Genomic DNA, 26,873 nt, shown 5'->3' with positions numbered 1-26,873 from the left:
ACAGCCGAATTTATGTTACAAACGGATATTAACGACAAAACGAAATAAACTAAAACAGAGTTGCCATTTTACAATTATTGTACAGATTTTATGTTTTGCAATCTCCATAATTAACGATTGAAGGAAAGAGGAACTTAAACGCAAAAAGTTCAATGTAATGTGACAGAGATTTTGAGAAAAGTTGAAATCGGCATTTTCTAGAAATAACCAGTAAGGGCCAAAGTCAACTTTATGGTACCCTACACCACTAGGCATGTATAGTAGAGCTCATATAACAAATAAATACTTTTTATGGGGAATTTATGAGAATTAAAACATACCAACTATGATCGTTAAGCAGATATAAAACAGATATATATTCTACTAAATTTTGCGGAGACATTTGTCTCTGCACCGATAATCATCAAAATCCATCCTATTTGAGCTGATATTACATATTTAGGCACAATAAATGTGAAATCGGATAAAGATATATAGGGGAGCTATATCCAAATCTGAACCGATCTTAATAAAATTTGGCAAATGTATTTTTGAGCTGTATTTGATATATATATATATATATATATATATATATATATATATATATATATATATATATATATATATATATATATATATATATATATATATATATATATATATATATATATATATATCCGATCATTGTTACGAAGTGCATATTACGCCTGTGGAGGAGAAATTTAACAAATCGGATGAAGAATATATGGGAGTTATTGTTATATCTAAACCGATGTCCACCAAATTGGACACACTTATTTCAAGGGCAAACATATAGCTATGTCTCAATTTTGACCGATTATCTCCAATTTCAATAGGGTTTGACCTTAGACCAAAGAAATGTTTTGTGCGTAGTTTCGTCTTGATCGGGCAATAAATGCGACCTGTACTTTGTTATAAATTGCGGACGAACATGCATAAAACGACTCAGAATGTGATTCTATGCATGGGAATTATGGGTCTAACTCGCTTCTTTCTCCATGTTACAAACAAATGCAAAAAGGCGTAATAACCTTTCCACTATGTGTTCTATGGTATTAAAACAAAACATTCGCTAAATCTTTGTCAATACAAAAGCATTACAAAAAAGAAAACGCATTCTCTTAGGTATCTGGATGGTCTTTATCTAAATAATTGATTTTTTCTGAATATATTATACAATATAGGTTAAACATAGAAAAAGGCGCAAATAAATGCATTTCTTGTGACATTTTACTGTCAAGTTCAAATTTGTAATTAAAATGTTATATTTAACATATTTAAAATGTTATATTTAACAACTCGCAGCTTTCATATATATCAAATGATACATTCCCATACTTGCAAGTATTTTCACAAATATGGCAATGTTAATCATATAAACAAAAAGAAAAACAAATTGTCAAAGGCCCAATAAAAAATCGGTGTCAGTTGTATAAAATTTTTGCAAAGAAATTATTCGATTAATTGGGATTGATAATCATAAATATATTCATTTAGCGGCAACGAAATAAGCAGAAATAAATAAAAGGTAATTGTAAAAAACCGGCTAGATAGATATATTAAATAATTCAATGGTATCAATTTGAAGAAGAACATTACGAATTCTTCTCTTTGGGTAATGGTGTTTCCAAAGAGAAATCACCTTTCTTTTCTCTTTGATATTCAATGGATCTCGCAGAATATAATCTCTCTTTTTTTTTTTTGTTGTTTGCCCCCATTAAATTACGTTGCTCTTATGTGTTTGATCATGTGTCAGAGATGGAAAGTTTCAATCTGTGATTCTGTATAAAAAAATAAAATAGAAGAAGTATATTTTGGAAAAAAATTGAGTTAATGGTGACCTTCAACATAACATGGAGGGTTTATTTATTTAATAATCATTCCCATAAAGCATAAATTTGTAAACAGCTAAATCTTCATAAAAGAAAGTGCTTTGGTAAAATAAGCCACCTATTGAAAAAACTACATACATGCGAGTTTAAAATCGCTGTCATATGACATTTTGTTTAAAATTGTTTCTCAAAAATTATTTCAATTGATATGTAAGTGCAAAATAGGTCTTGGTAATAATTTTCTAACTAAATCCAAGTTTTGGCTTAGGTTCTATGTAAAGGTACCTCCGAATGCTTGATAATTGAATCTGAATGGACAGAGAACTTTGTTACCAAACAAAAATTGCGGTCCTGGTTTCGTTATCGACCGTTATTAAAAGGTTTCATACCATATTTGTCAAAAAAGCATTTCAGCATTTTTAAGTAATTATAATTTTCCATACTCGATTTTGTGCTCTTAAGATAGATGAAAGAGAAAACCGATAAAATTGACCTTTGTCCCACAAATATATGTGTTTTGGTATTTTTTATAGAGTAGGGACATTGAATTTATAATAAATAAAAACTTGATGACAACCACTCAAAGAGAGAAAAGATCGGCAGACTTTGGTCTGAATGTACATTTTTGAAAATAAATTAATATTAGGTGTGTCTGGTTACTTTCCCAGCAGGAATTGTCCAGCAACTTCTTTCTGAGAGAGTAAGGTAGTTTTATTCTCTTTTGCAAGGAAAATGCGAAAAGTAAACAGACGCTATTCCTGCAGAAGCTTGCAACTAATCAGCTGATTTGTCAAAACAAACCAATTTGTCCCCCATAAGGAGAATTAAAACAAAGGAACCAATACTAATTTTACAAGTTTTTTAAATAAAAATGTTGGAAATAGTCTTTTATTTTCTTATTACATATTAATATTTATGTCTTTCACATTTTGTAAAGTTGTTCTCCAAAAACAATTAGTCTTGTTAATTCCAAAATAATATTTTCAAATTAAAATCACAAAAAGAAAGAAATAAACAATAGAAAACATCTGATTGAATGTCGATGAATAGGAAGAAGAAGAGTTGCAAGAGATTGCAAGAAGAAATTTGTCCAGCAAGAATTTGCAAACTCTCACTGAAAGAACTGTCAAAATTTCTCTCTCCAACCGCTCTCTTTTGCAGAACTTTTGGGTTAACAGACGACTTCCAGTAACAATTTGTAACAATTGTTACAAATTTTAGGGTAACCAGACACACCTATTATTAACTGGGATGTCATTCAGTAGAACTTGGTGCATATATAGTTACATGGACCCATTTTTAATTGTATTTTCTAAAACATAGCAACGACACAAATGGAATGAAAAGTATTTTTCAATAAAAATGTCCCCAATTTTTTTTAACCATGTTTTAGTACCACTTTTAAAAGATTTGAACTCTGGATGTGGCTGTGGCTATTGGGGGATAAAAGAAACGTCAATATTATTCCAAAATGAAGACTATTAACCAAAGTCTTTCAAAACATTTGGTATGTAAAACCCCATTTACATTAATTTCAAAACTTACGGGCCTACATCCTTATCTATAGTCCCAAATATTGTTGAGTGCGCTTCTTACAAAATCATATAAAATTCAAAATATACCACGGACCTTTGCCTCGGTATGCAACAATCGGAAAAAGCAAAATCTTTTGAAATATCCTGCTCTCAAGTTGGATGAAACAATGCCGAAGTTTCTTAAAAGCATTCAACCATTGTTGTCGGATAGCGAATATGAAGAAACTGAACAAGTGGCCCAAGAGTTTGTTTGTAACGAAGGGGCTCGTCTACAAGAGTTGCTAGAAAAAACGGCACAGTGCGAAGAAAATTGGCTGGCTCACAGATGGTTGAAATTTGCCTATTTGGCTAATCGAATGCCTGTAACAATTTACTCAAGTCCAGGCATGTCATTTCCAATAATGAAATTCAAAAATCCGGACGAATATTATGATTACACATCCAAACTCATAATGGGTTTGGTTAAATTCAAACGACAAGTGGATGAGAGTTTGATACCAATTGTAAAAATGGGCAAACTGGAATTGGATAATTCTCAATTCGGTGCTGTATATGGCACCTGTCGCATACCTCTAAAAGATGAGGATGATATTGAATATAATCCCAACTCCCAGCATGTGGTGATTATTTATAAAAATCATGTAGGTAAAAAGAGGGTTTTGTAATGATTTTCCATTGTTCCCAACATTTTTTTGTTTTATTTTATTGAAGTTTTACAAACTCCCAGTCTATAATAAACAAGATCGCATAATTAATGCAAAAGTATTGGCAGAACAACTGAAACGTATAGCTGATACGGAAAAATCGTATGGCCTTCCATTGGGGATTTTGTCGACAGATCAACGTGACAATTGGGCCCAATCATATCTGGAGTTAAGTAAATGCGGAAACAATTGTCAAAGCCTTAAATGTATACATTCGGCATTGTTTACGGTTTCCTTGGATCAATGTGTAGACTTCACGGACGCTGATAAATATAATATTTTGTCTCATCAACTAATACATGGTGGTGGATCCAAGCAGAACTCAGCCAATCGTTGGATGGATAAAACAATTCAAGTATGTTGCGCAAAGGCCTTCGGGTGAATAACATTATTTGTGAGAAAACAAATCTTTGTTCCGCTTTAAAACAGCCTTAATGGATGCCTTCCTTATTGCTTTACTATTGTGAGAAAACTTTAGTAATTTTCTTTTTCTTAATGTTCCTACAACCAGGTTATTGTCAATCCAAATGGCATGAGTGGTTTCTGTTACGAACATTCTCCAGCTGAGGGTCAGCCAATTGCCTTAATGACGGAATATTTGACAAAAATTTTGTAATATTTTTCAGAATTCTTCTTATTTTGAAATTTACTTTTAATTACCTTCCTGGTTATAGAACCAAACAATCAGAATTTGAAGATGGCTCCAGTGAACATTACGATTGCGCCTCAAAATTGGAGTTTGCAGAACCCACGGACTGTCTAAAAGATAAAATAAACAAGGCCATGGAAAATGTGGACAAATTAATTGATAATTTTCACGTGCAAGTCGCCCATTATCAATGCTATGGTAAAGAATTTTTGAAACAACAAAAACTAAGTCCAGACAGTTTCATACAAATGGCCCTGCAATATGCTTTTTATAAGTAAACGAACTTCTTTCTGTCATAGTTAATAACTTAAAGAAAGTATTTTTTTAGGCATCACAAATGTATTGCAGCCCAATACGAATCCGCCCACTTGCGTATATACTATGGTGGGCGCACAGAAACCATACGCTCATGTTCCAATGAATCCTTGGCATTTGCCCGATCCATGTTGAATCCCTCGGCCAATGATCAAATTCGAGTTGATCTCCTCAAAGAAGCTGTAAATGGCCATCGTCAATACACCAATATGGCCTTGCAAGGTCGCGGTGTCGATCGCCATTTATTGGGTCTAAAACTTATGGCATTGGAGAATAAATTACCACTGCCGAAATTCTATAGCTCACCGGGCTATGTGAAAAGTTCTCACTTTCGAATCTCCACATCACAAGTTGCCACAAAAAATTTAGCATTTATGAGTTATGGACCATCGACGGATGATGGTTATGCCTGTTGTTACAATCCACGTGATAATGACATATTTTTGGCGGTAAGTTCATGGCGTTCGAATAACGAAACATGCTCGGAAAAATATGCAAAATCCATTGAGGAGGCCTTGACGAAAATGCACGATATATTATTGAAAACCCAAAATGAAAAAGGCAAAAAGGAAATGAAGTGCAAAAAATAAGAGGCAATTTTCAGGAGAATATTTTGAATATTTTGCTCTACGTTTCGCACTTGAAATATAATACGAATTTTCTTTGTTTTATCATAAAATAATGGTCTCTAATTTCCTTCCAAATATTTCAATATCCATTTATGTTGGGTTTTATTACCCCTATTTCTTATTTAATAAGTTTTTTTATTTAAAGAAGCATTGGCATTTGATAATTATTTTATTTAATCCTGTCTTCCCTTTAACATTTGAATAGATTTACAATTTCCAATATTGATTGATAGTCTTCAAATGTTCGTTTTTTATCTTATTTCATTCACGTCCATTGAGAATAGTTGATCAGTTCAGCTAATTCTGAAATATCAAATCTCTTTAATTTCCTTCTAAATATTTTAATCTCCGTTTATGTTAGTTTTTTATTATCCTTGTCATTTCTTATTTAATATGTTTTTTTTATTTAAAGTAGTATTGGCATTTAAAAATTATTTTATTTAATTCTGTATTGCCCTTTAACATTTGAATTCTCTTCTATTAGAGAACATAAACAATGGACTATTGAACAGCACAACAAATAGATTGGTTCTCTTTCGTAATCTCTCTCTCCCTCTCTCTCTCACTTCGTTGACAACCGCTATTCATTCTCTGCAGAAAGTAAGAGTGTGGTTTCACTAAAAACCGGCTGTTTATTTTTTGTTTTTGTCCCCCACTCAACAAGCCCCCTTACGCCATTCCCCCAACCAACACCCATTGCATTGCTTGCTTGCGTGCGTGCATTACTTAAATAAAATGTTAGGTGGTTATACAACTAGGCTTGTGCCTTGTCCGTAACGATACCAGTTTCCAACTTGTTTAAAGTTTTTGATTACGTGGTTGTCTTTTATGTTTCTTGTCTTGGACGACAGAGTTGAGTTGTTGCCGTTTTCTTTCATTTTGATAAGAAGTACACAGTATCGAAATATCGAGCAAAGGCAAATATTTTAGTCAGTCCCCATTCGGAGCTGCTGAGAGAAGTACTATTAGCATACCAAGAAACACATAGACGACGTAAGCGAAAGTAGAGCACTGGAGTAGGAAAGTGTTTTAAAATTGAACGGGTCGTTGATCTTATCTGGAAAATTAAAACAAGCGATAATCGCTTTGCATTGTTGCTAATTATTTCTCAAAGGGATTATGAACAAGTATCAAAGGTGAAAACAGCAGCCGTTCAATATTTCTTTTTCATTTTGTAAAATAACGAAATAACGATATTGCAGGGCTCCTGCTGTGGAAGTATTTGAGGAAACCATGGACAAAATGCCTATTTTAACACGTAGAGTTTTAAGCAATTTGGTAAGCAAAACAAAATTCAAATTATCAATTCTACCGGTTTTAATGGAACTTTCTTTTACAGACCAAGAATGGCTTATATGCTCCCTCCAAGATAAGTGCTGCCTTGTGTTCAGCCCAAGTACCTCAAAATGCCAACTATAGCACTGAAGCAAAAAGACAAAATCTTTTAAAATTCCCTGCCTTAAAATTGGAAGAAACAATTTCGAAATTCTTGAAAACAGCTGAACCGGTCTTAACCAAAGAAGAATTGGAAGAAACCAAACGTTTGGCTGCCGAATTCCAAGCGAAAGATGGTGCTGAATTGCAAAAAATTCTGGAAAAAGTAGCTGAAAGTCAGGAGAATTGGTTGGCTCCACGCTGGCTAAAGGCAGCCTATTTAACATATCGTGATCCAGTTACGGTATTCTCCAGTCCCGGCATGACATTCCCCTTACAACACTTCAAAACGTCTGCCGACTATTACATGTACACTGCCAAGCTTATCCAAGGACTGGTTAAATACAAAAAGGTTGTAGACGATGGTAAAGTGCCTGTTGTGAAAATGGGCAAGAATGAATTGGACAATTCCCAGTTCAGTGCTGTGTATGGCACATGCAGAATACCTCGCCCTGAGGAAGATGCTCTGGAATATAATCCCAACTCTAAGCACATTGCTGTGGTCTATAAAAATCACGTAAGTTGCACGGAAATATAAAAAACCCCATGGAAAATAATGAAGATATTTTGTTATAGTTCTTCAAACTACCAGTCTATAATAAAACTGGCCAAATTATCAATGCCAAGGTATTGGCTGAACAGCTGCAACAAATTGCCAATTCTGAAAATAAATCAGGTGTTCCTATTGGTCTACTGACCACCGACAGTCGTGACAATTGGGCATCTGCCTATGCCGAGTTAATGAAATCTTCCACCAATGCCCGCAGTGTTAAGGTCATACAAGAGTCCTTATTCACCGTTTCATTGGATGAAGTTGTACCCTTTGCCCAAGAGGAGGTCTACAATGTGTTGGGTTTGCAATTGATTCATGGTGGCGGTACCAATAAAAACAGTGGCAATCGTTGGATGGACAAAACCATACAGGTAACTTGGCATAGACTATGAAATGGAGTTTGATATAAAAGTAACGATTCTTCATTTCCCAAGGTTGTTGTTAATCCAAATGGTATGAGTGGTTTCTGCTATGAACATTCTCCAGCTGAGGGTCAACCCATTGCCATGATGGCTGATTACATTAACAAGATTTTGTAAGTCCAAATAGACTTTTTATTATTTTTTTGTAAACTTATGAAAATTGTGTTGTGTATAGCCCTAATCCTCAGGAATTTGAGGATGGTGCCAATGACAATTATGAGCCCTTCTCCAAATTACCCTTTGATCAGCCCTCACCTGTGCTGGAACAAAAACTACAAGAAGCTGGCAAAAATGTAGACAAATTGGCCGAGGACTTGGAATTGCGTGTACTACAATACAAAGGATTTGGCAAGGACTTTTTGAAGAAACAGAAATTGTCTCCAGATAGTTTTGTACAAATGGCATTGCAATATGCTTTCTATAGGTAAGATGGAATGTTATGTAAATATGTTACAACAAACTACTTTCGTGTAAAACTAACTCGTCAAAATAATTTTATTTAAAACCAAATCTTTAATTACTTTTATTTTTTAAAAATGAATTTGGATTGCATTTTTAATTTATAAATTTATTTTCCAGACTCCACAAGTGTGCTGGTGCTCAATATGAAACTGCACATTTGCGCATCTATTATGGAGGCCGTACTGAAACAATTCGTTCCTGCTCCAATGAATCGTTAGCTTTCGCCAAGGCCATGATGGATCCCAAATGTACGGATGAGACACGTGTCGAACTGTTGAAAAAGGCTGTTAATGGTCATCGTGAATACACCACCATGGCGTTGCAGGGACGTGGCGTAGATCGTCATTTGTTGGGCCTTAAACTCATGGCTCTCGAAAATAACAAGCCCATACCGAAATTCTATCAAGCTCCTGGCGTTGTTAAGAGTGCCCACTTCCGTGTTTCTACTTCACAAGTAGCCTCGCCTAATGCAGCCTTCATGTGCTATGGCCCCTTGACTCACGATGGCTACGGCTGCTGCTATAATCCACGCGATTCTGACATTTTCTTGGCCTGTTCGGCCTGGAAATCAAATGAAGAGACTTCAGCCAAATTGTTTGCCAAATCCATTGACGAGGCCTTAACCAGCATGCGTGATTTGTTGGAACGTGCTGGCGAAAAACCAAAGGCCAAGTTGTAAACTATTCCCAACTCAACGGCAACATGTATATATTTTTAAAGATAAGTTCAAAGTTTTTTTTTTTAATAACAAAGTTCAAGAGATTATTTTACACAGCGTAAATTTTGCAATTTATTGAATAAACCTTGTAGTTATAATGCATTTTGGGTGTTCTTTTTTTTAATTTAAATGGCTCATCTAACATTATATATTTATACAATTATTTACATCACGCCGCCGTTTTCTATTTCCTCAGAAAGTTAATCCTTTTTGCAATGATAACAACTACAAGAAATAGCCGACTGAAAGGTAACATTGCGCCAACCATCCATACAAAGAACTCGCTTTTGCACCTAAAATAAACAAAAAGGAAATGCGAAACATTATCACTTCTCCGCCCACACCTCGCCGAACATTGAACACCAACCTCCCTTGATTCCATCATATTGCAGCATTGTCCAACGGAAACCACGGGCTTGGGAGGTCTAAATGATCCACCAGCATTACCCCAAGGCATTGAGGGCACCGAATATGATTCGCAAAATCCTCGACAAGCATTGGTTGTTATCAAAAACTCCACACAATCAGGAATTGAAATTTTTCGAGTATTTCCCACCTTATGACAGCCAGGTCGTAGCCATGTCTCTTTGGCATAACACAGCAGACTGAAGAATACTATCAAGGATACAACTTTGAGAACCAACATTGTAAGATCGTTTAGGAAACACCGAAGTCGTAATTGACACCAAAAACCGAGCCGTTAAATGTTCGTTAGACAGATTCTATTATCTGTCCGGAGATGTTAACACATACTCTGTTCAGTTAACACTACTTGCTTTTCCCAGCTTTGCAATCCTTTTTATGTTTGCCAAGCGTCTTTCGGGTTTGCGGCAAAGATTCTGCGCACTATAGAAATGTGGCATTTTTAAAATATTCTGTTAATGTTCAGGTCTTTTAAATAAATATCCAATGTGTTATGCATAATGTAAATGTTAACGAAATTGTCCATTCTAAAAAAAATCCTTTTTCTGGAATTTGTTTTAATTGATTCATTTGAATATTTTGCAAAATGTAATCTTTTATTCGTTTTTATGGTTAAAGAAAAACAATTCGAACATAAAGTGTAAATTTTTAATGTATCAGTCAATATGAATATATTTTCAGCCGAAAAGGTCAAAAACGAAAGTACTTCTTCCTAAGCCCGAAATTGTTTTCCAGTTTAGAAGAGGGAAATTGACTGTAAAAAATCAGCAGTAGTCGGTGTCAATATCACCCTACTTAGAAGTCATGGCCATGTGATTAATCCCACCACAAGGCCTGATTTCGTCTGAATATGAGCGACCTTCATCTCTTCTCCAGAACAGAACACCGGCCAAATTTTCTTAGAGACATTGCATCCTCCTCCATTTAGCCATTTACGTCTTCCCAATTCATTTGCTGATTCATTGCCAGATATGTTGCAATGACCTGGAAATCAACCAAGCTTAATCGACGACTTGAGTCATGAGTTTTAGTGCCGCTTGACTATCGACACAAAGGACTAACTGCGCCATTGTTCAAGTTTACTGAGCCTCAGGGCGCACCTAGTTGCCTGTTCCTCTGCAAATACATTTAAGGGATTTGGAACAACTTCAGTTTAGTAAAAACTCTTAGATTTTTTGAAATTTTATCCAGAGGTAGGTATTTGCACCTTGATCTCGGAAAAGTATTTTTTCCCAGACATTTCACCTTAAAGTCTAGGACCAAGACCCGGGCCTACTAAACTGCTAATTTAGCAGAGCCCCACATAACAATTAAAAGTTTTTATGGGAGAATTCAATTATACACTCTATGATTATAATTATAATTTGAAAGTTCAAAGGACCAAATAGGCCGAAGCATTTGTATCTTTTAAATTCGGAATTGTATTGCCCATTTGGTGCACAATTAATTTGAAATCGGAAAATGATATATATAGGAGCTATATCCAAATCTGAACCGATCTCGATAAAATTTGGCAAATATATTTCTGAGCTGTATTTGATATATTTCCATGAATATCGTTGTTACGGAGTGCATATTACGGTTGAGGGTAACAAATATAACAAATCGGATGTATAATATATATAGAAGCTATAGCTATATCTGAACCGATCTTCACCAAATTTGACATACTAGCTTCTAGACTCAATTCGGTCGTAAGTGCCAAATTCCGTCCCATTTATATTAGACGTTTGGTGCACAATAAAGGGTAAATCGGACGAAGTTATATATGGGAGCTATTTCCAAATCTGAACCGATCTCGATAAAATTTAGCTAATGTATTTCTGATAAATTTCCCCAAATATTGTTGTTGCAGAGTGCATATTACGGCTGCGGAGGGCAAAAATAACAAATCAGATGAACAATATATATGGGAGCTATAGCTATATCTTAACCGATTTCGATCAAATTTGGCATACTTATTTTCAGGCCTAATTTGGGTGAATATGCAAAATTAAATAGAATTCGGGCTGATATTACACGTTTGGTGCACAATAAAATGCAAATCGGACGAAGATATATATGGGAGCTATATCTAAATTTTGACCGATTATCTCCAATTTCAATAGGGTTCGTCCTTGGACCAAACAAATGATCTGTACAAAATTTCATCTGGATCGGGCAATAAATGCGACCTGTACTTTGTTTACAAATATACATGGACAGACGGACGGACATGCATAAATCGACTCAGAATGTGATTCTATGCAGATCATCAAAAGGACCTATGGGTCTATCTCATTTCCTCTTGCCTGTTACAAACAAATGCACAAAGACATAATACCCTGACCACCTTGTGGTGTAGGGTATAAAAACTGAAAAGAATGTACTGAACATAATCGGCTCGTCCGGATTCAAAGACTCATATCTCTGAGATAATAACCCATATTGTAGCATTTTGGAAAGATTATAGTGTCAACTATAATTTGGCATAATTGTTGTGGACTCCCAAAATGGAGCCTTTTTCGACTTTTGAGAGATTTTTTAAAAAATCCGGGTCAAAAAATCAATAATTTTGATACAACTTCGAAACAGTTTAAAACAACCCTTGTTGGATGGGTATTTTCATTAGCTTGCAAATCGGTTTAGTAAATCCTGGTCTAACCCGGGTCTTGGACCGGGACTTTTGGGTCAAATATTCGGGTATCCGGATCTGTTCCCAGAGAAAAAAATACTTTCCCGGAATCAGGTTGCAAATACCTACCTCTGGAAAATATTTCAAAAACAAAAAGCCGGGAGTTTTCACTAAACTAGAGTGAGAATCAGACGCCCAATTGACTCATATATTCATTTAATAATATGCGGTTCTATAGAGTTCTCGTATGAATAGAGTGCGATTAAGCCCCTCTTCGCACACTTCTTTTCCAATTTAGCTGTTTGGCTTCCGAAGATAGGCTAAATGTGACTTCATCCAGCATATATGGCGAAAACTTTGGGAGTTTCTGTTTTCTCGTGAAGTGAACGAGCTTCGGTTTTACATGGGCCCACATTGATAGTTTGACAAGAGATCCATACATTAGATCTGTGATAGTTTCCAGATATTATCCACCAGAACCATGTCGTCGGCGTAAGTCGTTTGTTCCAGATCCTATAATATGGCATTTATCACCAAAAGTGACAAAACACTTCCTTGTGGTGTGCTTTTGATAGCCGATCTCCTAATGGAGCATTCCCCTATGCGCGAGTTTACCAAGTTTTGAAAGAGAACTATGAATTGCCTAAAGTTTGGCATTGGTAAAGACTCCTAGAATGTCGAGAAAGGCTGCCAAATTAAAGCATTGATCGGTTCTCGCATCTGTGCAGCTTGGAAAGTGAGTGCTAACTTACGTATTGATAATCTTTAGACCGGAAGCTTCATTAACATTTTCTATAGACACAGTGAATCAGACCCATGATTTTCGTTTTCGAGTTGCAAGTGATTGCAAGAAGAAATTTGTCCAGCAAGAATTTGCAAACTCTCACTGAAAGAACTGTCAAAATTTCTCTCTCCAACCGCTCTCTTTTGCTGAACTTTTGGGTTAACAGACGACTTCCAGTAACAATTTGTAACAATTGTTACAAATTTTAGGATAACCAGACACACCTATTATTTCAAATATTCAAAATGTAGACTCTTACATCACATTTTATAAGAGTTATAATAATTCAAATTTTGGAACCTTTGTGGGTGAGTTACTTGATGGAGTGGACCGATATTGGCCATTTTCGCACCCGACCTAGCACTGATGGGAATATTAAGATTTGCAAAGTTGGGGCAAAATCGGATTATCCTTTCTCCTTTTGTGCATTTTTGGTAAATTTCGACCTTTTAAGGGGGAGGTACCAGAAGGAGTGGACTGATATTGCCCATCTCCGAACCGAATTTTCGAAAGCCAAATGCGAAATCCGTAATACTGAACGTGAAGGGGGCGTATGATTATTATTAATTTAAATATCCTTATATTACCCATACTCATTAACTTTTTATGCAACTCTGCCTTAAAAGAAATACAAATTCATTGAATGGTTAAATATTTTGACAACTACTTTTCTATGTTTTTTATAAGTCAATCAATAAACAATTTGTTCTCAATATTTTCCTTTCTTTGGGAAAATAATTGAAATATATATTTTTTTGTTATAGAATTAAGTTTAAAACACAAAAATTTTCAAGATTACCAGTAAATTGATATTTGTCGTGATCTTAGGAAATCTCAAAAAGAAGAAACGTTTCAAAATAACTAAGCCGGCGAAAATCTAAAGGGGGAAGCTGTAAAACAATTTTATGAAACAATTTTTCAAAATTCTCAGTTTTTAAATTAAAGATTATTGCAAATTTCGTTGTTAAAAGCAAAATCGTTATGAATCTTGAACCGGTCAACGCTGCTGTTGTTGGACAACAAAATAATGATAGCTTAAGCTCAACCGGAAGTAATGATGAAGGTGTCCTATCCGATGTTGACACCGACGACAATATGGATGTTGATGAGGAAATCGGGAGTGGAAAATTGGTTGGTTCAGTGAGTGAAAAGGCCTTGCAGACCCTCAACGAGTTGCGTTGTGGCAACCTACTCTGTGATGCTGTAATAAGTGTTAGCGATGGTTCGTTTAATGTTCATCGGGCCATAATGAGTGCCTGCAGTCCATATTTTCGGTATGTTGTTCTAGAAAATCGTATTGAATATTTTATAGAATTAGGAAAGGGTTTGGTTCTATATCCTTACACAACATACCGTTGTTAAATGTTTACTCAACGTAACATATTTTTAGAACTAAATCTAAATATATTGCAGAATTTCCAAACTCTTTCGATTTCTTTTTCGCTAATTAAAAGAAAGCTCTTTTTTTTCCTTTTTTCAACAGAGTTCAATTTACCTCCGCAATAGCAGCAACAAATGGTGATAACAACACCCCACCGAAGAATCACCATGTCCACATACCCGGTGTTAGTTGTGCCATAATGGAGGAAATCATAAACTATGCATATTTGCGGAAATGCTCCATAAATGCCGACAACGTTCATCAGCTTTTAATAACAGCCGATTATGTTGACATCTCGGGATTGGTGAGAATGTGCAAACAATACCTAGCACAAATGCTAACAGCAGAAAATTGTGTCAGCATAATGGGTTTTGCCAGGTATGTACACATAGGTACTCCAATCCGCATACACCCACACACATCCAATTCCAAACCATGATTGATCCGCAACTACTTCACATTCGTTTAATCCCCAATTAATTGAGTATCTTACATCTCTATTTCGTTCGTATGGTACGGCTTAAGAAGATTTCGTTTTTTAAACGATTTATATGCCAAGGCTAGGAGCTACTTGTTGCGGCATTTCATTGAGGTGGCTGCAAAAAATAAGGATCTGCTGCAATTGAATTTAAAGGACTTCTATGATGTCATCAACGATGATGAACTGAACACCAGGGAGGAGGACAATGTGTGGAAATTGTGCATTAAATGGATTGACCAAGATCCCAATGAACGCAAACACCATGTGGCCCAATTAATGCAGGGTGTTCGATTGGGTTTAATGACTCCCAAGGTGGGGATGAATGGATTTTCTCTATTTACATCGTGATTGACAAAAAATATGTGAATTTCCAGTGTTTCATGGAGGAGGTCCGAGAACATCCATATGTCGTGCAAAGTGAAGAGGCGAAACCGCTGATTGTGGAGACCTTTAAATTCATGTATGATTTGGACATTATAAATCCCACGTCAGGAGAGGTACGCCATATGATGTATGAAATGTATTTTTTTAGCTCAATGTTGTATTGTCCCTTTCGCATGCCCATTGCACGACTGAAGTTGACCACACCACCCTTGGCCATGCCTCGTCTACCGCATGAGGTTATATTTGCCATAGGCGGTTGGAGTGGTGGCACCTCCAAGGCCTGCATTGAGACCTATGACACCCGGGCCGATAGATGGGTGAATATACCGGCCGAAGATCCAGCTGGTCCCAGGGCATATCATGGCACGGCGGTAATAGGCTATAAAATCTATGCCATTGGCGGCTATGATGGTTTGGAATACTTTAATACATGTCGGGTATTTGATGCCATCAAGAAGACCTGGAAGGAGGTAAATGTATAAAACAAATGATAATTGCCAAAGAAAGAATATCATTTAAAATTCCTCTTCTCTTTATTCTTCGCCTTAGGTGGCTCCCATGCATTGTCGCCGTTGCTACGTCAGCGTGGCCGAACTGAATGGTTTAATTTATGCCATTGGCGGCTATGACGGTCATAACCGTCTTAATACAGTGGAACGCTATAATCCCAAAACAAATCAATGGACCGTTATAACGCCCATGAATATGCAAAGATCTGACGCAAGCGCTTGTACGCTTAATGGGAAAATTTACGCAACGGGTAAGAATAAAGGGAAAGGGGAGACGGAGAAATCAGTTCAAAAGAGAAAGAGAAAAAATAACAATTCTAAAGTCTTATAATATTCAGCATTGTTAATTGAGATGGAATTTCGGAATTAGGAAAAGAAAATCCCAGGCCAAACCACATATATGCGATTTTTTTGCTTGATTTTGAAGATCACCTTTTTGTAGCTTTTGGTCGCGTTTAAAGAGCGCCATACTGTCGCCCATTAAAATTGTATTCTGATTATTTATAGGCTGACTTTCCCCAACCCTTTAATATCCCTTCCAGGTCGCCTCAAAAGACACCCCTCAAGTAGTCTGTGATTATTTCTTTCTGTTGCTCCTTCCTGAGAGAGGGGAGCGAAACTTACGCACGAGCAGGATTGGTCGAAAAGTGGGAGTTGATTACGGAATCTACTCTTCACACTTTAGTTTTATGTGGGAGCATTCCCCTGTCACTGCTATTTTAAAACGAGTAAAAAATCTGAAAGTTCGGCCGGGCCGAACTTTGAATACCCTCCACGATTTGGAACGACTTTGGAAATTTAAAAAAAAAATCCGTTAAAAATTCTGTTAAAACCTTAAAAATACCGAATGTAGCCGTTAAACTAGGGTCTATACGACGACGTGGTCCTGCACAATTATCTGTCTTCGGCTTTAGTATCCATTACGAACTTCAAATACCAAATTTGAAAGAATTCCGCTGAATAATGTCGCTGAAATCATTAAAATACCGAATATCGGAAGGTGCCGTTATGTGGGGTTATACGACGATGTGGACTTGCACAGACTATTTTTGGTCTTAGACTGTAGTATCCATTACGAACTTCAAATACCAAATTTTAAACAATTCCGATAAATAATGTCGCTAAAATCATCAAAATACCACATATCGGAAGATACCATTATATGGGGGCTATACGAAGACGTGGACCTACATGGTCCATTTTCAATACCAAAAGTCCTGCAGACATAATATTCATTTGAGTAACATTTTATAATCCTACTTCATTTCGTTCCGAAGCTTGAGTGATTTCCACAGATGGAAGGACGTCGTTAAATCGACTTAGAATTTTATGCTGATGAAGGATATATAAACATCGAAAAATTGAGTTTGCTCGGAGCGCTTCCGCTCGAATTCGAGTGAGTGAGTCAGTTTATGTCATATTTATTTACATCCGATACGAAATGGTCAATATTGGCCCATTTCTTCGGAACCGACGCCATAGAAGGTCAACAATACAAGTCTGCCTTCTGGTCGTAAAATTGGCTTCATTGTCTAAAATTTGCTATAAAACTCTGTACAACCATTCCTTCTAATTATAATATTACCACAGTGTAAAACAAGTGATCAATATTTGGAGGTCAGATTTTGAGATTTGAAATTTTTTGTTTTTTGAAATGTCTGAAAGACTTTGGAATCGGTTTGGGTTTTAAATTAGCATTAAAAATGTTTATTGGGTATAAACCCTTCTTAAATATTTCTAATATCAAAGGATATAAAATGTAAGTCTCAGCCAAAGTCAAAACTTTGTTCTTGTCATAAAATAAAGCTATTGGCTATGGTACTACTTCATCGATTTAACCCCTTAAAAATATCAACAAAAAAAACTAAGAAATTCAACAGAAATTCCCTTTCCCGCTTTGGCTCAGTTGATAATAGCTAATTTTTGTATTCCCATAGGTGGTTTCAATGGCCAAGAATGTCTGGACAGTGCCGAAGTTTATGATCCCCACACGAATGTTTGGACCCGTATACCGAATATGAATCAACGTCGTTCGGGCGTATCATGTGTGGCATTTCGTGGTCAAGTTTATGTCGTGGGTGGTTTCAATGGTACATCGCGTCTGGCCACAGGAGAACGTTACAATCCCGACACACAGACCTGGTCATTTATTCGAGAAATGAATCATTCGCGTAGCAATTTTGGTTTAGAAATCATTGACGATATGATATTCGCGATAGCAGGATTTAATGGTGTATCCACAATATCGCACACGGAGTGTTATGTCCCTGAAACTAATGAATGGATGGAGGCAACCGATATGAATATAATACGTTCCGCATTAACGGCGAACAATGTAGCGGGTCTGCCCAATATAAGAGATTATATTCACAAAGAACGTGATCGTCTGATGGAAGAACGGAGGCAGCGATTATTAGCCAATGCCATGGCAAGTGATGAGAATTTGTCCTGATCAAATGCTATTGGGTTGATGGATAATGTGTTAACGAAGAAGCGTTAAAGTGAATGGGCCAAAGAGGAGAAATGATGCAAGTTCTAAAAGTTGTTGTCTCAAAAAAAAAAACGAGGATAACACCGGAACACTACCCCTCAATTTGAAATCAGAAATCTGCAAAGATCCAACGGCATTTTTGGACACTCAATTTGAAATCATAAATCTGCAAAGATCCAACAGCATTTTTGGGCACTCAAACTTATGTACAAGTATTTGCTATCGAGGATGACAAAAAGCCTTTTTAGGATTCTAAAACATTTTTAGGGCAGATCCAAATTTGATATGAAATGACATTAATTCTCAAACCCGGAGAAAGGAAAACGTGTTATATTACATTTTACAATTTGGAGAAAAAATTGCTGTCGTGGACATGATAACAATATCTATCAAGGCCAAATTGATTCCGGGAATAATTTTTAGACCCAAATATAATAGAAAAAAAATTATCTTTGCAATAACCTAATAACAAAATTTCCAATAAAAATTGTAACAATTTTGTAATCAATAAAAATCGAACGTCATACATAAAAAGTTTTATTCGTTCTTTTCTGCGTAAAATCTACGCAATAAAGTCGATTGGAAAATTCAATTCAACAATTGTTTCATTTCATTGAATATTCAGTTATATAATAAATTTTTCGCGGCAAAAAGTTCTTAAACAAATAAATACAACCAAAAAAAGGCATTAAAGATTAATTTCAAATCAGGATACAGAGACAATTGTTCAAAAGTCAAACATAACGTCACCGATCCGTGTACATGTAAAATTGTCCTTAAAACACACACACACACACATACTCTCACACACAAATACGCAATTGCCATAAGCCTTACCAAATCCAACCACCCCCTAACTGAGTTGGCAGCGCAAGTAGTATAAATATGGACGTTAAACTGAAGCAACATGTCACTTTCAGTTTGTTTTCGAAGTTCGCAGGACAACCTCGGATACCATGCGTTGTCTAAATCTGTAATGGAATTTCGCAGAACTTATTTTCGCAAATAATCATACATGGATTTTTTTTGCAGAATATTTTTCATTGCCCTATGGAGTGGAACATTGGCTCAGGTTTTGGATGTAATGCCCATGCAGCCCATTAACAGTGGCGGTTCACCGCCCAACGGCCATTTGGGTTGTCATCGCAAGCAGCTAACGTATCGTGTCACCCAGGCCGATTCTAAGGGAAGAGAATGCTGGGACTATGTGAGCGTATCCGCATGCTGGGGCCATTGTGATTCCAGTGAAATTTCCGATTGGAAGTTTCCCTATAAACGCTCCTTCCATCCAGTGTGTGTCCATGCCACACGTCAACCGGCTGTTGTCCTTCTGGGCAATTGCCATCCCGAGGCCGATGAAGAGGCTCGTCGCTATGAATACTTGGAGGCTGTTTCGTGTCATTGTCATACTTGCTCCACCATGGACACTAGCTGTGAAGCGCCCGCCAATAACATTTTAGATGTGAAATCGGGAGTTAAGGTTTTGGCGCTTACCGGCATGGATTCGGATGGTTTGGACTACTAGAAATTGTTATTTGTAAAAATAATGCCAAAAAAGGGATATAGTTTTTTTTAGTTTTTTAATGTATTTACAATTTAAACAAAAAAGAAGTTAATCTGTGCTAAATAATTGTGCCAATTAAAATTTATATAGCAGTACTTTAGTGCACACAGCGTAAATGTTGTTATTTTAATTGAAAATAAACTTGTATAAATAAAAAAAATAGCTTTGATGGTCGAATATTTCTTTGCAAGGACGTTATGAGGCATGGTAATGAGGAGGTACTAGTTGGCAATGCAAATAAGTGTGTGAAAATTTGTTCTTCTCAAGGATCCATTTCAAACTGCTTTCCAAACTGTTGCTGAGGTTGAGTGTGACCTTTAGGCACTGAAAAGCAAAAACAAATTCTCTGTTCCAGAACCTACAAGAATCAATAGGTTTCCAATGTATTTCGATGTCATAAAAGAATAAGTCGGTTATCTTAGTAAAAAGTTATACCTTCTTGCAGTTCTGGAATAAAGCATATGTGATTAAATGCAATTAATACAGAAATTGTATATTTGAAACAATTAAATTTTTGAAAAAAGCTCTTCTTAACCTTAGTCTCAACTCAAACCGACCATTTAACTTCAAATGTCTAATGGAAACTTAGATGCATCCTAGATCCATGTTTCAATGTGGATGTAAAGCATGTCTGTCATGATAAATTAACAAACACAACTAAGAAAGCTGTAAGTTCGGCCGGGCCGAACTTTGGATACACTCCACCATTTGGAACGAATTTTCAAAAAATAAAATCTTAAAAATAGCAAAAACGTGGACCTGCATAGGCAACTTCTACAATATTCAAATGCGAAACTTGAAAAAAAAATCGGTGAATAATGTAGCTAAAATCATCAATATAGGGAGGTACTATTATATGGGGGCTATGAAAAAATGTGGACCTGCACAGACAATTTTCTGCCTTAGGCTGTAGTATCCATTACGATCTTCAAATCCCAAATTTGAAACAATTCCGGTGAATAATGTCGTAATATACCCTCCATACTATGGTAAAGGGTATAAAAAGTTCGAAACATGATTGAAAATTTTGATTTTGTCGTCAAATTTTTCTAATTTTTTAATTATATGACAACATTTTGACTTAAACTGACAAACTTAACACATCACAAGTTTTAAAAATATGAAATGGGTTCTTATTATTCTTTGTAAACATACAATGTTGAATGTTTATTATACGAAAAATAAATAAAATTTTAAAGTGTTTACATCGACCACTAAACAGATTTTGCAATCTCTCAGTAGCTTAGCTATTAAAATTGCTCTCTTTACACCCTTTTTTACTGAACTTTCGGCTTATCAAAAAGTTTGTAATATTTTGTTCAAACTATTTGCTGCCAGACCATGTAAGCCGGCGTAATAACAAATCATGTCTACGTCAGTTGTTGGTTATGCCAATTCTTCTCAAGCAAGGGGATATTACCGTCCTATGACCTTTTTTTATTTTTGAACACATTGTATTATACTTAGGCAGATATGTAGGTGGGCCACTTCATGTTGTTATACACCTCTATAGAACCCTATTAATATCTTTGTTATTATTCTGCACTTTTATCACAGTTTCCTTTTTTTCTCCCTTTGTATATTACTCTCTCTCTCTCACTCTCTGTTCATAATAGTTCTCTTCAATAGTTTTTGTTTACACCCGACATCAGACGTTCAAGTTCAATGTTTTTCTTTTTAATTTTAATTATTTAGCTTGTAACAAATAAATTAACTGCATTTTTTAATAATAAATAAATAACAAATGGCGTCCTCTGGAAATCCAATTTGGAATTATTTTCGTCGCAACGAAAGCACAGCAACATGTATTGTCTGTATGAAGGAGTTGAGCTTGGGCAGCTCACAGCCCAAAAATCAGACAGTGTCCAGTATTAAAAAACACTTGGAAAAGGTACATCCCAGTGAGTATGCAGCATTCCATACATTGGAACAGGAGTATGTACAGAACAAAAGTCAAAATGTCAATTTGAAGCGGAGGGCAAAACGAAAAAGGCTAAAAGAACGTAAGGAGGCCCTAGAAGGACCCAGGGAAAAGAAGAAACCAGGACGTAAACCAAAAATCGAGAAATACTCTGAAACAGAGGATATGGAACAAAACAATGCCGATACCATAGAAATAATTGTGCATGATCCGTTGGAAGAGAGTGAGCTACCTTCGAGCATCAAAGTTGGAAAATCCGAGGAGGATTTGTCAACATCAGCTCTAGAATTCAAGAGGCATTCAGTTCGACCCAGTGACTCGGCTCTGAACAAACGCATCGATAAATCCATATTAGATCTGCTGGTGGTAGATATGCTACCATTTAGTACTGTTGAAGGAGAAGCTTTTAAACGCCTGAATATTGGTGATCCCTGTCGATCGACGAAATATATTCCAAAATCCCAGCGGTACTATAGGAACACGTTAATGCCAGAAACCTATGCTGATGTAAAGAAAAAGGTAATCACTTCCTTGGAACAAGCAGAATGGGTAACTCTTGCCACAACAGACTGGATAGATTCATCAAAAACGTATCACATTCAAGTAGTGTCCGGCCACTTTCTGTATGACAACCAAAAGCATATGGTAGTATTACACATGAGCCCACAAACCACTAGCAGCCCCAAAGCAAATCTTCTAGACTTGAGTCGACAATTCAATATTCTTGACAAAGTCCATGTGAATGTAACGAATGCTGGAGATGATCAAACCATCATTGAATGGTTTAATGTAGTGCAGTGTTCAGCTTTTCTGCTGGAAAAGGTCATTAGAGAGTCTATTTTATTGGGGGACAATATCGAAATACTTAAGAGGAAATGTCTGAGCATTGCTGACCATTTCGACAATTGCCCGCAGTCAATGATAAATCTACACGAATGCCAAGAAATATGTGGCTTGGCTGAACAAACACTGCTTCTGGACACCCATGATAGTTGGACTTCAACATTCCTAATGTGGCAAAGAATCTACGAACAAAAACCCGCCCTTGAGTTGTACACACAGCAGTACGGTGATCTAAAAATTCCCTCAGATTATGAATGGCAACAAATTGAATATTTAAATTCGATTCTGAAAATACTCTACCAAGCCTGGTTGGATATTAATTCGGATGCAGCTTGCGCATCCTTGGTCATACCTTTGCTGACAATGTTAAATGCCAAGTTTGAACCAAAAACTCACGATCCCCCCGAGCTAGCTTTCATGAAGCAGAAACTCAAACAACATTTAAATGTAAATTTTGCCTTTATTCATCAGACATCGTTTCTGATAATTGCCACCCTTCTGGACCCACGTTTCAAGATGCGTTATTTAACCGAGAACCAATTGGCATCGTGTCACTCTGAAATGAAACATAACCTGCGTATATCGCTGAACTTGCAAGATGAAGAAACCAGCATTAATCCTTCCTTCAATACCCTGCCACCCACAAATAACTACAAATTTTATAATACATCCGATCTTTGGGAAGACCACGACAGTTCCACAATAATAGCGAATAACAACAGCAGTGAGCATATTTTTCTGGCCTTCGAACAACAGCTTAGTTTCTATCTGAAAGAGCCGTTGATAGCAAGAAATGGGAATATTTATCAATATTGGAACTTGACGCCCTATGAATATTTACGTAAACTGGCCTATAAATACTTGACAGCACCACCCACTAGTCTTTGTGCCAACGAAACGATTAGCAGTGTGGCCACGTTATATGTGGAACGAAGGCTGGCTACGCTACAAAATGATGATGAAGATGATAAGTTGTTGTTTATGTCTTGCAATATAAAGTTATTCAATTTTGAATATTAAATATAGTTTGTTGGGTCGAAAACAAAAACCAAATAGACGAAATCCAAGCAATTGATTATTGATCTCAATAACAGATTTCATCATTAAATTTATTAATTTATGAACCATAATATTTATTTAGATCCTATTTAAGTTTCAGAATAGTTTAAGCACTAACCCCTTCATTCTTCCAAAAACCGTTGCCACTGATATAATTTAAAAAAAGAACGATTTTTTCAATTTTCTTTATAAGATATTTGTATTTGTGAAGCGGATCATTTCCAACAAAAAACGTCTTACAATTTTTAATTTAATGTTTAAATGTTACAGGTAACTTATATTAAAAATGTCTCATATTAACATAAAATGTACAAAAAAATACATGAGGATTTCGTGGTTCGAAATTTCGTAGCAAATTGTACAACTCTGAAATATTTTTCTGTTTTGAACTCGCTATGCATTTGGATGCATTCCCATTAGCTTTGCTTTGGAGTCAGCCCAACTTAACTTAAATTTAAAGGAATTTTAAAAAAAGTTGTTACTTATGAGAAACGATTCATTTGCAATATGTAGATCATATTTCAGAAAAGGAAAAAATATTTGCTATTTTTAAATGAAGACTTATTCAAAGCCCTAGAAGGAAATAAGGACCAGATAATGTATAAAAAGAAAACAGAACTTAATTATGGCATTTTTACTTAGAGGAATTTCATGCCGGAATTACCATTCGAAGCGGCGTTCGCTCTAGCCAATTGAGCTAGACAGTATAGACCTGAAATGCCCAGTCCAACGGCACCACCAATGGCGCATTTCCTTAAGCCGGCTAAAAAGAATTGGTTATTAAAATCAATATTTAATTATCTGAATTAAAAACCCATCCGAACCTGTGGATTTGTACAGCAAACCTGTGGCGGTACCAGCCACCACTGTATTTATATCGTCATCTTCTCCTCGCACAGCTTGTAACAACACACCGAAACCTGAATACATTACGGCCAATGTGCCCAAAGTGTTGGCTGTGCCTGAACCTTGTTTCATAACGTGATTAAGCATCCTAGTAGAATAGATTCAAACTTTCTTTTAAACAAAGGCCTAACTATATAAAAAAAACACCATAACTTACTGTGTCCGCCACAGTTTCCCAGTCTGTTGCAAGGCCTTTGTTGTTCTCAGACCATTATAGAAACCAGCCAAGCCACCAATACCGGCACCAACCATAACGGAGCTGCCTATTTGTGAAAAAGCCAATTCAAAGCGACCTCTTTGTTTGGTGGCACCCTCGGGGAAAATGAACTCTGGCTGTGCTTGCTGCAAAAATCGCGGGTCATAGTTTAGATAAGGCGAAATTGGTGCGCCGAATGTAGTCGATGCAGATGTCACATTGGAGAAACGTGATGAGTTCCTGGGTTCGTCACCTTCAAAAGCATTTTGTAAAGTGTAAATATTTGATTCTCCATTTGATAGTTTACCAAGCAATATATTGCATGATGTAACATGAAACGGGACAGACAGTTGCTATGAGACTCAACACAGCAGAGAATACTTACTTCCCGTAGATGGTGCCAATGACAGAGGTTTGCTCAAGTAATCATCACTCATTGTAAAAAGGCAGGTGTGCAATTAACTGTTTTTAATTTAAAATGTTGTGGCAAGTTTATTTCTTAATTTTCGCTGTATTTTTCTCTGGAAATCTAACCGAACTCTACACGTGAAATGTCTTTTCAGCAAATCATTTTTTTCTCTCCTATTATCACATATGTTTGGCAGTGTTGCCAAATTCGAGAAATATAAAGTTCTCAACTGTCATAATCAAAAGAACAGACATGTTTAAAGTGATATGGCCACAAATTATGTTTGGTTTGATGGGTGGCAACAACGAAATGCAGAGACACAGCACAATGGAATATCAATTTAATATGAAAATGAATGAATTTAGTTATGTTTTTCCGTATATGCATTCATTTTAATAGAACAAAAGCTATACAAATTATCTTGCTAACACATGTTTATAAACATAAACAAGATATTAATAGAATGCAAAATTAAAATACAATTTTTTGTTCCGACTGAATTTAAAAATCTGGAAGTACATTTATTTGTTATACAAAACAAATCAATCAGGCTTGTATCAATGCAAAAAATTTAAACATTTTTTAAGATTGCAATATTGATAAATCCTCAGAAAAAGCAAATGAGATTCGTAAAAGACCATTCAAAGGGAACTACAGAAGATCTTCGTATAGCATCTAAATGGAACGAATTCTCGAGATACGGTGATCACCTTGGCCTTGACGAATACTATAAACTCAAGACACAAAATATACTGATTTCTTTGATATAATGCGGAGTATATGACAAAGTCAGCTATTATTGTAAAAGATGTGAAAAGATATGTGAATTATTAAAAATGATAATGAAAAATATTATTTCTCGATCCCTTTGAATATTTCACAAACTAATTTTATCAAAAAAAAAAAAAAAAAAATAGGAACATAGCATTAGCTCTATATTTTGTTTCCAGAACCTGATAGAGTCTACTAGTTTTTCAATTTTCTCCGATATCATGTTCCGATATGCATGTTCACACAGCAAATTGAATGACGTTGTTTGCTCTCAGAATCATGTACACGAATTAACCCGTTCATACGGCACGATTCGTAATTCATAGTAAAATAATTACTTCTTTCAAAAATTTTGTTGGTTGATTTTTATGGGAATTTATACGAAAATGCATGAAATTCTCACTAATATGAATGGAAGAAATTATTGTTTTTCTCCCAAAGATTTATTATACCATTAATTTTACACTTTTCATTCACGTTTTCAACTTTTTGTGTAAATGTTGACATTTTGAACATATTTTTGTGTTTTTCCATTTTTAAATTCTGCTGGAGAGACATTTGTCAAACATTTTTTCTGCCGATGGAAATATTTTAAAAATATTGCCTCTTTTGTTTGCAGTTTTCGGTGGGAATTTCAACTCGTGGACCAAATGCGTGCCTCGAATGTGAGAGAAAACAAAATTTACTTTTGTTTGAATGTACATACGCCATTCAACATTGTAGTTTTCATTCATAATTTTCAGTCTTCCCAAAAATTTTTAAAATTTCATTAAATTTTTCTATTTTTAATTTTTAAATGTCATAATTTATTTTTTCGATAAATGCTCTCATTTGTTAGGGATGGGACATATTTTTTTCGTTGTTCTGAGAGTGATTTGATTTGA

At 35.7% G+C, this 26,873-nt stretch overlaps 7 protein-coding genes across 13 annotated transcripts; 5 read left to right on the top strand and 2 right to left on the bottom strand.

Annotated features, from left to right (window-relative positions):
• Window positions 1-1,388: 1,388 nt before the first annotated feature.
• LOC101888649 (carnitine O-acetyltransferase) lies at window positions 1,389-9,277 on the top strand. Of its 3 annotated transcripts, none has more exons than XM_005182512.4 (7): window positions 1,389-1,528; window positions 6,867-6,942; window positions 7,004-7,615; window positions 7,675-8,022; window positions 8,086-8,186; window positions 8,249-8,497; window positions 8,653-9,277. In XM_005182512.4, exons 2-7 carry the CDS (start codon window positions 6,898-6,900, stop codon window positions 9,212-9,214), a joined length of 1,917 nt encoding a protein of 638 aa, XP_005182569.2. In that variant the 5' UTR covers window positions 1,389-1,528; window positions 6,867-6,897; the 3' UTR covers window positions 9,215-9,277. The 3 variants fall into 3 exon arrangements, with proteins under 3 accessions (XP_005182569.2, XP_058981196.1, XP_005182568.2); XM_059125213.1 differs by lacking the exon at window positions 1,389-1,528 and adding an exon at window positions 6,379-6,800 and having other exon boundaries at window positions 7,010-7,615; XM_005182511.4 differs by lacking the exon at window positions 1,389-1,528 and adding an exon at window positions 6,381-6,800.
• Window positions 1,408-5,890, top strand: LOC101891286 (carnitine O-acetyltransferase-like). 2 transcript variants are annotated; one of them, XM_059125215.1, is made up of 7 exons: window positions 1,408-1,528; window positions 3,226-3,339; window positions 3,400-4,008; window positions 4,079-4,426; window positions 4,583-4,683; window positions 4,746-4,994; window positions 5,049-5,890. In XM_059125215.1, the coding sequence occupies exons 2-7, from the start codon at window positions 3,304-3,306 to the stop codon at window positions 5,623-5,625; spliced, it is 1,920 nt and encodes a 639-aa protein (XP_058981198.1). In that variant the 5' UTR covers window positions 1,408-1,528; window positions 3,226-3,303; the 3' UTR covers window positions 5,626-5,890. The 2 variants fall into 2 exon arrangements, with proteins under 2 accessions (XP_058981198.1, XP_005182585.2); XM_005182528.4 differs by having other exon boundaries at window positions 1,488-1,528; window positions 3,241-3,339.
• Window positions 9,278-9,297: 20 nt separating the features above from the next.
• Window positions 9,298-10,188, bottom strand: LOC101891464 (thyrostimulin alpha-2 subunit). Its single transcript, XM_005182529.4, has 2 exons — window positions 9,621-10,188; window positions 9,298-9,546 (listed from the first exon to the last, which is right to left on the bottom strand). Exons 1-2 carry the CDS (start codon window positions 9,897-9,899, stop codon window positions 9,454-9,456), a joined length of 372 nt encoding a protein of 123 aa, XP_005182586.1. The 5' UTR covers window positions 9,900-10,188; the 3' UTR covers window positions 9,298-9,453.
• A 3,584-nt stretch (window positions 10,189-13,772) lies between these two features.
• LOC101891644 (kelch-like protein 10) lies at window positions 13,773-18,912 on the top strand. 3 transcript variants are annotated; one of them, XM_020036422.2, is made up of 7 exons: window positions 13,773-14,348; window positions 14,558-14,833; window positions 14,981-15,248; window positions 15,311-15,396; window positions 15,469-15,790; window positions 15,870-16,080; window positions 17,767-18,912. In XM_020036422.2, the coding sequence occupies exons 1-7, from the start codon at window positions 14,056-14,058 to the stop codon at window positions 18,279-18,281; spliced, it is 1,971 nt and encodes a 656-aa protein (XP_019891981.2). In that variant the 5' UTR covers window positions 13,773-14,055; the 3' UTR covers window positions 18,282-18,912. The 3 variants fall into 3 exon arrangements, with proteins under 3 accessions (XP_019891981.2, XP_019891982.2, XP_005182587.2); XM_020036423.2 differs by having other exon boundaries at window positions 13,774-14,348; window positions 15,311-15,433; window positions 15,515-15,790; XM_005182530.4 differs by having other exon boundaries at window positions 13,775-14,348; window positions 14,984-15,248; window positions 15,311-15,433; window positions 15,515-15,790.
• An 89-nt stretch (window positions 18,913-19,001) lies between these two features.
• LOC101891814 (thyrostimulin beta-5 subunit) lies at window positions 19,002-20,014 on the top strand. The gene is made up of 2 exons (XM_005182531.4): window positions 19,002-19,293; window positions 19,353-20,014. Exons 1-2 carry the CDS (start codon window positions 19,277-19,279, stop codon window positions 19,843-19,845), a joined length of 510 nt encoding a protein of 169 aa, XP_005182588.1. The 5' UTR covers window positions 19,002-19,276; the 3' UTR covers window positions 19,846-20,014.
• A 1,614-nt stretch (window positions 20,015-21,628) lies between these two features.
• On the top strand, window positions 21,629-23,668 carry LOC101891986 (zinc finger BED domain-containing protein 4-like). Its single transcript, XM_005182532.2, has one exon. The coding sequence runs from the start codon at window positions 21,629-21,631 to the stop codon at window positions 23,666-23,668; it is 2,040 nt and encodes a 679-aa protein (XP_005182589.2).
• A 219-nt stretch (window positions 23,669-23,887) lies between these two features.
• Window positions 23,888-25,425, bottom strand: LOC101888944 (mitochondrial import inner membrane translocase subunit Tim23). Of its 2 annotated transcripts, XM_005182514.4 has the most exons (5): window positions 25,195-25,425; window positions 24,771-25,062; window positions 24,532-24,701; window positions 24,372-24,470; window positions 23,888-24,280 (listed from the first exon to the last, which is right to left on the bottom strand). In XM_005182514.4, exons 1-5 carry the CDS (start codon window positions 25,244-25,246, stop codon window positions 24,273-24,275), a joined length of 621 nt encoding a protein of 206 aa, XP_005182571.2. In that variant the 5' UTR covers window positions 25,247-25,425; the 3' UTR covers window positions 23,888-24,272. The 2 variants fall into 2 exon arrangements, with proteins under 2 accessions (XP_005182571.2, XP_005182570.2); XM_005182513.4 differs by having other exon boundaries at window positions 23,888-24,470; window positions 25,195-25,424.
• Between the last annotated feature and the right edge of the window lie 1,448 nt (window positions 25,426-26,873).

The sequence above is a fragment of the Musca domestica genome, unplaced genomic scaffold (genome assembly GCF_030504385.1).
Source record: "Musca domestica strain aabys unplaced genomic scaffold, Musca_domestica.polishedcontigs.V.1.1 32, whole genome shotgun sequence".
Taxonomy (NCBI): domain Eukaryota; kingdom Metazoa; phylum Arthropoda; class Insecta; order Diptera; family Muscidae; genus Musca; species Musca domestica.
Note: the sequence above shows the minus strand (reverse complement) of the source record. Positions and strands in the feature narration are given on the sequence as shown.

Bases quoted from the DNA above. Each gene is read 5' to 3' on its own strand.
- LOC101891286 (XM_059125215.1), top strand. From the start codon at position 3,304: ATGAAGACTATTAACCAAAGTCTTTCAAAACATTTG. The intron at 3,340-3,399 runs GTATGTAAAACC...CCTTATCTATAG, and splicing joins AAAGTCTTTCAAAACATTTG to TCCCAAATATTGTTGAGTGC. The intron at 4,995-5,048 runs GTAAACGAACTT...GTATTTTTTTAG, and splicing joins CTGCAATATGCTTTTTATAA to GCATCACAAATGTATTGCAG.
- LOC101888649 (XM_005182511.4), top strand. The intron at 6,943-7,003 runs GTAAGCAAAACA...TTTCTTTTACAG, and splicing joins GTAGAGTTTTAAGCAATTTG to ACCAAGAATGGCTTATATGC. The intron at 8,187-8,248 runs GTAAGTCCAAAT...TGTTGTGTATAG, and splicing joins GATTACATTAACAAGATTTT to CCCTAATCCTCAGGAATTTG.
- LOC101891464 (XM_005182529.4), bottom strand. From the start codon at position 9,899: ATGTTGGTTCTCAAAGTTGTATCCTTGATAGTATTCTTCAGTCTGCTG. The intron at 9,547-9,620 runs GTTGGTGTTCAA...TGTTTATTTTAG, and splicing joins ATATGATGGAATCAAGGGAG to GTGCAAAAGCGAGTTCTTTG.
- LOC101891644 (XM_020036422.2), top strand. From the start codon at position 14,056: ATGAATCTTGAACCGGTCAACGCTGCTGTTGTTGGACAACAAAATAAT. The intron at 14,349-14,557 runs GTATGTTGTTCT...TTTTTTCAACAG, and splicing joins GCCTGCAGTCCATATTTTCG to AGTTCAATTTACCTCCGCAA. The intron at 15,791-15,869 runs GTAAATGTATAA...TCTTCGCCTTAG, and splicing joins TCAAGAAGACCTGGAAGGAG to GTGGCTCCCATGCATTGTCG.
- LOC101891986 (XM_005182532.2), top strand. From the start codon at position 21,629: ATGGCGTCCTCTGGAAATCCAATTTGGAATTATTTTCGTCGCAACGAA.
- LOC101888944 (XM_005182513.4), bottom strand. From the start codon at position 25,246: ATGAGTGATGATTACTTGAGCAAACCTCTGTCATTGGCACCATCTACG. The intron at 24,702-24,770 runs GTAAGTTATGGT...CTATTCTACTAG, and splicing joins GGGAAACTGTGGCGGACACA to GATGCTTAATCACGTTATGA. The intron at 24,471-24,531 runs GTTCGGATGGGT...AATTCTTTTTAG, and splicing joins TTTGCTGTACAAATCCACAG to CCGGCTTAAGGAAATGCGCC.